Here is a 10643-nt window from a genome sequence, read left to right as displayed (position 1 = left end):
CATCTTGACTGAAAAAAAAACCCAGAAATGTAGAAATTTTTGCAAATTCATTAAAAAAGAAAAATGGAAATATCACATGATCATAAGTATTCAGACCCATTGCTCAGACACTCATATTTAAGTCACATGCTGTCCATTTCCTTGTGATCCTCCTTTAGATGGTTCTACTACTTCATTGGAGTCCAGCTGTGCTTAATTAAACTGATAGGACTTGATTTGGAAAGGCGCACACCTGTCTATATAAGCCCTCACAGCTCGCAGTGCATTTCAGACCAATTGAGAATCATGAGGTCAAAGGAACTGGCCAAGGAGTTCAGAGACAGAATTGTGGCAAGGCACAGATCTGGCCAAGGTTACAACAGAATTTCTGCAGTACTTAAGATTCCTAAGATCACAGTGGCCTCCATAATCCTTAAATGGAAGAAGTTTGGGACCACCAGAAGTCTTCCTAGACCTGGCCGTCCAGCCAAACTAAACAATCGTGGGAGAAGAGCCTTGGTGAGAAAGGTAAAGAAGAACCTCAAGATCACTGTGGCTGGGCTCCAGAGAAGCAGTAGGGAGATGGGAGAAAGTTCCACAAAGTCAACTATCACTGCAGCCCTCCACCAGTCGGGCCTTTATGGCAGAGTTGCCCGTCGGAAGCCTCTCCTCAAGCAAGACATAGGAAAGCCCGCATAGAGTTTGCTAAAAAACACATGAAGGACTCCCAGACTATGAGAAATAAGATTCTCTGGTCTGATGAGATGAAGATAGACCTTTTTGGTAATAATTCTAAGTGGTGTGTGTGGAGAAAACCAAGCACTGCTCATCACCTGCCCAATGCAATCCCAACAGTGAAACATGGTGGTGGCAGCATCATGCTATGTGGGTGTTTTTCAGCTGCAGGAACAGAATGACTGGTTGTCATTGAAGGAAACATGAATGCGGCCAAGTACAGAGATATCCTGGATAAAAACCTCTTCCAGAGTTCTTTGTACCTCAGACTTGGCGGAAGGTTCACCTTCCAACAAGACAATGACCCTAAGCACACAAATAAAATAACAAAGGAGTGGCTTCAGAACAACTCTGTGACCATTCTTGACTGGCCCAGCCAGAGCCCTGACCTAAACCCATTTGAGCATCTCTGGAGAGACCTGAAAATGGCGTCCACCAACGTTCACCATCCAACCTGACGGAACTGGAGAGGATCTGCAAGGAAGAATGGCAGAAGATCCCCAAATCCAGGTGTGAAAAATTTGTTGCATCATTCCCAAGAAGACTCATGGCTGTACTAGCTCAAAAGGGTGCTTCTACTCAATACTGAGCAAAGGGTCTGAATACTTAAGACCAGATGATACTTCAGTTTTTCTTTTTTAATAAATTTGCAAAAATGTTGACATTTCTGTTTTTTTTCAGACAAGTTGGGGTGCAGATTGTACATTAATGAGAAAAAAATGAACTTGTTTGAATGTATCAAATGGCTGCAATGAAACAAAGAGTGAAAAATTTAAAGGGGTCTGACTTTCCGTACCCACTGCGTTACTTTACTTATCCCGACTTTTGGAGGTCAGGACTCAGGATTTATAAAGAATGGGGCTGCACTTGTACATTTTTGACACAGAAAAGTTCAGGCTGGGAAGTGACCTGAGGAAATAGCACTTGAACATAAGGAAATGTGGGGCAGTAAGAAGCAGAGGAAAGAGTGTGAGAAATTGAGATTAGAGCAGTGAGAGAATGAGTTAAGGAGAATGGAGGGAGGGGAGCAGAGACAAGTGAATGCTGCTCTAGGTGGAGAGGAGGGATCTGAGGAGGAGGAGGGAAGAGACACACAGAGTTTAGTTCCTGAGTGTCCCAAGGGAGAAAACCCGAGAACATGTCACAGGGCGAGAGAACCTGGACACAAGTAAGTGGGGAAAGTAGGAAGGTGCAGAGAAAGGTGCAGGGGGCAGAGCACAATGGCCTCAGGGAGGGTCAGGTGGACAGAAAGGGGGCTAAAGAAGAAGACAATGGAGAAAGTGGAATAAAGTGGAGAAGGGAGAGGGAAAGTGACATGGCGGGGGGCTCTGCCTGCAGCACAGGTGCTCATGTACAAGGGGGAGAGGAGGAAGCAGCCGGCAAGCAGAGAGGATTCATAGGGGACGCTGTGAGGTTTCGATGCTTTCTCCAACATGTCCTCACTTGTACATTATATGAGGGAGAAATGGTGACGGTGAGGGTTCACGGTGGTCGCTCGCTGCTTTTCACGCCGTACGGTGTCTCCTATAGGGGAATCGGCCCGTAACCTCACAGTGGCCATACACTAATGACGTTTGGAGCCTCCGCAATGTGAATTTTTTTTTCCGTATGTTTCGCCATTTTAGCGCAAAAATAAAAAAAAAGTGTATTTTTGAGATTGGTATTGAAAATGTAATAATAATAATAATCTTTATTTTTATATAGCGCTAAGATATTCCGCAGCGCTTTACACACATTATCATTGCTGTCCCCGATGGGGCTCACAATCTAAATTCCCTATCAGTATGTCTTTGGAATGTGGGAGGAAACCGGAGTGCCCGGAGGAAACCCACGCAAACACGGAGAGAACATACAAACTCTTTGCAGATGTTGTCCTTGGTGGGGTTTGAACCCAGGACTCCAGCGCTGCAAGGCTGCTGTGCTAACCACTGCGCCACCGTGCCGCCCATGTATATGTAAATGTATATTATTGTCGGAAAAAAAAATAAGAGAAAAAAACATCTTCAATATTGTGGCTAGGTCTCAGATCCGTAATGGTCAGGGGATCATTGGCGCGCACATATATATATATAATCAATGTGTTGTACATTAATGCATGTACGTTTACGTAGTGCCGCCAGACGTACGCGGCCATGTGCCGTGGACCAGCACGGTCTACGGCACAGCAGAGCGTTATCTGACATGTATGACTGACCGAGGTGTGAACAGACCCGAGGAGCGTGCAGATTTGTTCCCGTGAGAGGAAATAATGACCCTGGGGGGGGGGGGGGGGGGCGGGAGGACCCTGGGGGGCACCCAGGGTATAATGACCCTGAAAATCCTGACGTCACTCTAGGAGGTGTGTAACAACAGCTGTGCGGCCACAGGCTGCCGGGACATGCTGGAAGATGTTGTGTTACAACAGCTGGGAGCTATAAATGGCCGATCACTCCCGTAAATGCTTTTTCCATAGCTGGATTCATCAGAATATACACATTCTAAGAAAAATCTGATTAATAAAACCGGCTGAGGTAGGAAATAGCAGTTGGTTGCTAGGGATGGGTAGTTGACAGGAAAAAATTGCCCCTAGCAACCAGTCTCAGCCGCGCTTTCTTGTACGTCTTACTGCTTTATTAATCAGATTTATATTAAAAAAACAAGTTAATTTAGCCGAGTGTAAACGTGGGCATGCGAGTCATTGCTAGGTGACGCCGTGATATCACAATATGAGACGGGTCAGTGTGTCCTCTCCTTTACCAAGTTTTATGGTCGCCCGACACCTGGTGCCCACATGAAGGGGGTGTAATGTAAGGCGATGTATTCCTCATCTCATCCTGATGCCATGTAACATCCTGTACGATAGTCCGGAGCTGCATTCACAACTCAGAGCTGTAATCGTCCAGTATTATTCTGTTTTCTTTGTTCTATTAATTTTTAGGAAACATACGCCCCGGCTGATTAAGATTGGCGTTTCTTACTCCAGCCTTAATGAGGAGTGTGCGGGAATAAGATGCACCTAATTCATTAAGCGGTGCACCCAATTTAATACATTCGGTGCATCTTATCAGTGGCAGAAGTGTTACTCCGGTCAGGGACTGGAGTTACTTTTCTGGTGTAAGAAATGCCGCCACTATTGATGAATTTGACGGGCGGGTGTAGCCACGATATATCTCACCCTCCTCCAACTCCTGCCTAGCATCGCCCATTTTTGTGAAGTTGACCGAAACTTGAGTGAAAATGACAAAATTGACCAAATTTTTGCACAATCCTTCGCTGTGTAAGAATTGTGCAACGTTACATAATGTTTCAAGCCGTCTTTCTGCCGTTGATGAATTGGAGACAGTCACGGTCTTTACCCCAGGCACTGTTTATTAATGTGATGTAGTGCTTATATATGTGTCTATTGACAAGCTTGCTGACTGTTTCCACTAATATCCAGCAGAATTCACGTCTGCATGGTATCAATCTGTAAAATCCAGATGTGTCTATATTAGATCAGTGTGTGCGGACTGCTATAAGTTCAGTGTCTTTACACGAGGTTTAGCTTCTCTGCAGAGTCCATAACCCAGGGTGCGACCTCCAGAACTGGTTTGGAAGGCTGCGTCTACCTGAACCAGTCTGTCTGTTCTTTGTGTTGGGTTTTCTTAATGATACAATTCCTGACATACATTCCTGGAATAACCTTTGTTCGTCCAAACCCTACAATATCCTTTGTACGTCGTGACCACTGCACCAGCCCACTGAACCTTTCAAATGGGTATCATGTGGTGCATTTAATTACTGAGCCATCACCATGAGTATCAACTGGGTCACCAAATAATGTGTCACCTGTGTGAGTATCACTGTGAATCTTCTTTCTGTATAGCTTCTATTATTGCTATATTGTCTTACTGAGCCATCTCTATCAGTGTCGGACTGTATATGTTCTCACTTTGTCACCTTTGTAAGTGCCGAAACGTAAATCTTCCTATTGCAACTTTTATGAGTTTGAGACCGAGTATCCTGTCTCTGAAGTACCAAGCTTTCCAGTTGTTTTGTGTCTGACCATGCGTTTTCTCACTGAGCCATTAGTTTTAGCGCCAGACTGGGTATTCTTACGCTTTGTTAATTATTGCTACTAAGCCATCTCTGAACATAGCACAATGTGGTAGCATGTAATGACCTCCATGAGTACTAGAAAGTACACACTCACAACATAAGCTGTCCATACTTATCAGATGTATATCTAATGCAGGATCATCTAATGTGTAGAGGGGCCTTCTAACTTTCTCAATTGTAATTGTCAGGGGAGATAAGGATCAGGCAGTTAGATTTCAACATGCTTGATCCCTTTGTTCTTGGTGAGATACGTTGCATCCAGAGGAGTCTGGAACCTGCGTACTACCCTGTGAACTTATTCTGCTCAGTGGGGCTGGGCATGCATGTGTATGGGGAATCTGGCAGGTTAGCTTCAGTTTCTCTCTGACATGTATGACTAGCTTAAATGTTAATTCCCAACATTACAAGTTTTCACCTATCCTCAGGATAGGTTACAAGTTGCTGATCGGTGGAGGACTGACCACTAGAATACCCACTGAGCCAGGGAACCATAGTCTGAAATTCCTCATCAAAATGCAGCGGTGGCTGTGCATGCTTGGCATTGTTCCATAAATTGTTAATTAGCTTGCCGGAGAAAGTCGTTAAGCTGGACTGTATGTACTATCCCACTGTGCGTTTCTAGTCTCTGACTGTAACACTGAACTCTACATCTTTGCAGTGAGAATTATGGATCACAATTTCATGAGTCGTCAGTGACAGAAGATATGAAGATGGCATCGCGTATTGTCTTCCTCAGTCTTCTCATTGGCTCCTCCCTGGCCGAACCAGATGCTCATTTCGATCCATGTAAGTGGAGACTGGGTCTTCTAGTTCTGGTTAAATTAGTAATGGAGTGAAAAACTTTCCAGCAAGGACTAAGGCATAGTAGACACTGGGGTCCTCAACCATTAGCCTACACATAGTCACACTCAAGCACTGGGCACCAGGTCCTGGAGCACTGAATCAATGGATGAGTAGGAAAGGAGCACACTTCAGATAGTAACACTCAACCACTGGCCATCAGAAACTGGGGCAATGAACCACTGGACCCCAGGGATGGGGATCCACAACCACTAGACCACACATAGTAACCCTCAACCATTATTCTTCAGGAAATGGGGCAATGAACCACTGGACCATAGGGATAGGGATCCACAACCACTAGACCACACATATTAACCCTTAACCATTATTCTTCCGGAACTGAGGCAATGAACCACTGGACCATAGGAATGGGGGTCCTCAACAACTAGATTAGCCTCAAAACTAGAGTAGACATAGTACTGTTCAGGAACTGGGGCAATGAACCACTGGAGCCTATGGTCGGGGATATTCAAACACTAGAGTAGACATAGTAAGGTTCAGAAACTGGGGTAATGAACCACTAGAGGCTAAGCATGGGGGTCCTCAACAACTAGACTACACAGTCTCACTCAAAAAATTGGTGAAGGACATGGGGCAGTGGATGACTGGAGCATAAGGACGGGGAGCCTGAAACACTAGAGTACCACTGGAGCCTAGGGATGATGGACCTCAAACGCTAAAGTAGACATTGTAATGTTCAGGAGCTGGGGCAATGAAGCACTGGAGCTTACGGACAGCGGTGCTCAAACAGTAAAGTAGACATAGTAAGGTTCAGAAACTGGGGCAATGAATCACTGGAGCCTAGGGATGGTGGTCCTCAAACACTAGAGTAGACGTAGTAATGTGCAGAAGCTGGGGCAATGAACCACTAGAGCTTACGGGCAGGGGTCCTCAAACAGTAAAGGAGACATATTAACGTTCAGAAACTGGGGCAATGAACCACTGGAGCCTAGGGATGGCGGTCCTGAAACAGTAAAGAAGACATAGTAAAGTTCAGGAACTGGGACAATGAACCACGGGAGCCTAGGGATGGTGGTCCTCAACCACTAGACTACACATAGTGATGTTAAAGATACACAATGCCCAGTGGTGAAACCATTAACTTCTGAACTTCCGTGACTTCTCCGCGCAGTTTTGCGCACCTCATTCTTGTCACCAGAATTTAAGACATGTTTTTACTATTTGCAGCTACTTGCCGTTATGCCTTGGGAATGCAGGATAGGACCATCCCTGATGAGGACATTACTGCATCCAGTGCATGGTCAGACTCTACTGAAGCCAAACACAGCCGGTGAGTAAGAGCGCCCAGATGATGCTCAGTTTCGATAGTTGGATTATGGAAAAATGCTTTATTGCAACCAGTTTATACAGCTGGGAACTGCATCATGTGGCTCTGTAGCTGTTGTAGACCTACAACTCCCAGCCTGAAGCTGCCATGGCATGATGAGATTAGTAGTTCCACAACAACTTGACACAATTTATGGTGTAGACCACTTGCCCACCATGATTTCTTGAGTTGTCCATTGCAAATACAGGACTTTTTTAGTCCTTGTAATAATATCACGACGAGGAAACCAACACTCACCTGTTTCCACACACATCCCATCAAATCCACACATGACATCCACATGACATCAAAAAGGAGAGTAGCGGGAGGTAATACGGTGCCGTCACCCGCTCCCCACATGGTCGCCAAATGTTATATGAAACGCTCTTTGAAGAGGATGTAAATTCTGTAGAGATAACGCTTAACAGCATGCAGTAAGGCTTTTAGATGTCCCAAACGAGGCCTCTTCGCCGACCAAAACCACATGGAGCGGAGGCCAAAAATGTCTCTGCTGATGAGAAGCTGGGAGACAACCAATATGGCTGTCGGGAAATGTCACCTCATGCAGGGAGGCATCCCTGCTAATGACAGGTAATTATGTAGGACTTTCAGGGGGCACTACACTGCGATTCAAGCAAAATTACATGGTGGTTTTGCAGCATTGAAGTAAAGACGCAGTGTAATAAGTCAGTCCATTACATTTTTTCCCCTCCTAAATATTCCACCATCATCTGTGAGTGTTATTATTGAAAAGTAGAACCGCAGCAACTCTATGACCAACTAGCTGCATGCAGCCTTACATCACCAAGCACAATGTCGAGCGTCGGATGGAGTGGTGTAACGACACCACAACTAGTTTCTGGAGGAAATGTGTCCTGTGCAGTGACAGACCACACTTCTCTATCTGATGTCTGATAGACGAGTCTGGGTTTGGTGAATGCCAGCAGAATGTTACTCACATCATTGCATTGTGCCCGATGTAATGTTTGGTGGAGACGTTATATGGGGGTGTTTTTCATGGGTCGGCCTTAGCCCTTTAGTTCCAGTGAAGAGAACTGTTAATGATTCAGCCCAGGACATTGGGGAAAACTGTAGAAACAGTTTAGGGAAAGCCCTTTTTAGTTCCCCATAATTAAGGTCCATACAGATGAGAGCTGGTGAGTTCTCCTTCAATGGAAGTCTTCAAACAGAGGCTGGACAGACATCTGTCTGAGATAGTTTAGTAAATCCTGCATTGAGCAGGGGGTTGGACGCGATGACCACGGAGGTCCCTTCCACATCTAATATTCTAGGATTCTATGGTTGGTGGAAGAAGCAGACCTCAACCACATGCAACACCTTTGGGATGAACTAGACTGGAGATTAGGAGCCTGACCTCCCCTTAACATCAGGGTCTGACCCCAAAAATGTTCTTCTGGATGAAGGGACAAAAATTCACACAGACATCTTCACAATCCCGTGGAAATCTATGGATGTAGAATGGGAGGTCAGAGAAGGCCCTGAGGTGTAGTGTGGAGGGGAAACATCATTTTCTCTTTTCAGTGTAGATTTTGCCTTTGGTCCCAATACTCTTGTATATATGTCATGTGTAGATATTTAGGTATGAACTGGGTTGTCGCTATAGGATCCTACCCAGCAGGACGTTCACACGGACACACGGCTGCTGTTCATGGTGAAAGGTCGGAGATTATTGCTGATATCCTGGATTACGAGAGAAAAAAAATGCAGTTATTAAGCTGTGTATGTAAACAGATAAAGGAATGGCGTCTCAGCTGATGGGGCCCCACTCATGACCTGGACCTTAGGCTTGTGATAACCACAATTTTATAGGATCGTTAGGCTACAAGTCTGTGTAGAATGGAGAGGCAGTGTACTATACTGCACATAGATTTGCTGTCACCACTTCAATATGTCTGAATATCATCCAGACTGGAACAACTAAGAGCTGAGGATGGGATCTCCTTGTTCTCTTTATAGGTCGCAATCATATATATACTTTTCTACATATTCTTTTTTATACATACATGGGTATCTGAATGGTATGCAGACCTTGGCGTTGAGACTTTTTGGCTGTCGCCATTCCTCCTCCACACCCATATTTTGCTACCCCACTCCTTTCTAAGACGGTGGTTCAGAAGAAGGATTCCATAAGTTTTACAGACGTTCGTGAGGTCTCCCCTCCATACGAGAAGCCTCTTAAGATTAATCAGAGCCTTCAATTATTGGGCCATCTTCCACTCTAAAGGATAGATGAGTCTGGTGACCGTTCCCACCATCTTTATACCATTTCCACCTCATAAAAGATGGCCGATACCAAACAGGACTGAAGTCTGTGAGGAAGGAGGAGGAGAACCTCTACTGCGTATGAAATAGTGAGTGTCACAAAATGGTGTCCCCACACATCTGATAAAATATAAGGAAACTTCTCTGGTGGTTGTATATTGCCATGAGTGATGTTGCTGCTCTCGTGGGAACGTCTGTAGAAGGGGAAAGTCTTACTCAATCTGCTGACAAAGAAAATGATTGTATGAGGAAGCCATCTTGTCGTGACTTGCCCAAGAATGGCTTCATGCATCGTGATCAGGCTGTCATTTTCTCATACAAGGAAATCTTGGGGAAGAAATGTATTTCTACGAGATGGAGATGAAGAACCGCCTCCGACATCTGTCTCCAGGCACAAGTTGTGCGATCTGACTGATGGATTAGGTATGGGGGCTACAGAGAGCACCCAGCCCCAGGGCCCAACATCTGGGGGCACATATCTCCCCCGGCCACCGATAAAAGGATTAGAAGAGGATGGTGAATAAATACGTCTAATTGTGCAGTAGTAGATAGGATCGTGCCCCTCCCCCACTGAGAAGTATAGACTAGTAGAAGTCGTCCTGCAGTAGAAGCAGCGGCCTCAGGTGGAGTACAGACCTACCGTTCCTTATAGTCTATATACTTTATATAGCTGAGAGTGTATTATGATGTTCTGCAGCAGCTGAGAGTGTATTATGAGGTTCCGCAGCAGCTGAGGGATGAATTGAGAGGTTCTGCAACATCTGTGTGTATTATGAGGCTCTGCAGCAGCTGAGGTGTGTATTAGGAGGATCTGGAGCAGCTGAGGTGTGTATTATGAGGTTCTGCAGCAGCTGAGGTGTGTATTATGAGGTTCTGCAGCAGCTGAGGTGTGTATTATAAGGTTCTGCAGCAGGTGAGGTGTGTATTATGAGGTTCTGCAGCAGCTGAGGTGTGTATTATGAGGTTCTGCAGCAGCTGAGGTGTGTATTATGAGGTTCTAAAGCAGCTGAGGTGTGTATTATGAGGTTCTGCAGTGGCTGAGGGGTGTGTTATGAGGTTCTGCAGCAGCTGAGGTGTGTATTATAAGGTTCTGCAGCAGCTGAGGTGTGTATTATGAGGTTTTGCAGCAGGTGAGGTGTGTATTATGAAGTTCTGCAGCAGCTGAGGTGTGTATTATGAGGCTCTGCAGCAGGTAAGGTGTGTATTATGAGGTTCTGCAGCAGCTGAGGGGTGTATTATGAGGTTCTGCAGCAGCTGAGGGGTGTATTATGAGGTTCTCCAAATATTGAAACACCCTGCAACCAAGAGATAAGTGGCACCTATGTGATGTTCGTTATCTATGTATCTCCATATACAGCAGTGTGTAAAAGTTTAGGCACCCCTGGTCAAAATTACTGTT

At 45.3% G+C, this 10643-nt stretch overlaps 1 protein-coding gene across 5 annotated transcripts in view; it reads left to right on the top strand.

Moving 5' to 3' along the window:
- Positions 1-1766: 1766 nt before the first annotated feature.
- DDR1 (discoidin domain receptor tyrosine kinase 1) overlaps positions 1767-10643 on the top strand; it is a 29518-nt gene continuing 20641 nt past the window's right edge. For 3 of the 5 annotated variants that reach the window (XM_069746460.1, XM_069746461.1, XM_069746459.1), the window contains exons 1-3: positions 1782-1882; positions 5450-5577; positions 6823-6925. In XM_069746460.1, the coding sequence (XP_069602561.1) occupies positions 5496-5577; positions 6823-6925 (185 nt within the window). In that variant the 5' untranslated portion in view covers positions 1782-1882; positions 5450-5495. Of the gene's footprint in view, positions 1883-5449; positions 5578-6822; positions 6926-10643 lie in introns of all 5 variants that reach the window. The other 2 variants (XM_069746457.1, XM_069746458.1) reach the window with 2 other exon arrangements.

Source organism: Ranitomeya imitator, chromosome 2, assembly GCF_032444005.1.
Source record: "Ranitomeya imitator isolate aRanImi1 chromosome 2, aRanImi1.pri, whole genome shotgun sequence".
In the NCBI taxonomy this organism is placed as follows: Eukaryota; Metazoa; Chordata; class Amphibia; order Anura; family Dendrobatidae; genus Ranitomeya; species Ranitomeya imitator.
The sequence above is the reverse complement of the archived record's forward strand: the minus strand, read 5'-3'. Positions and strand labels throughout refer to the sequence as shown.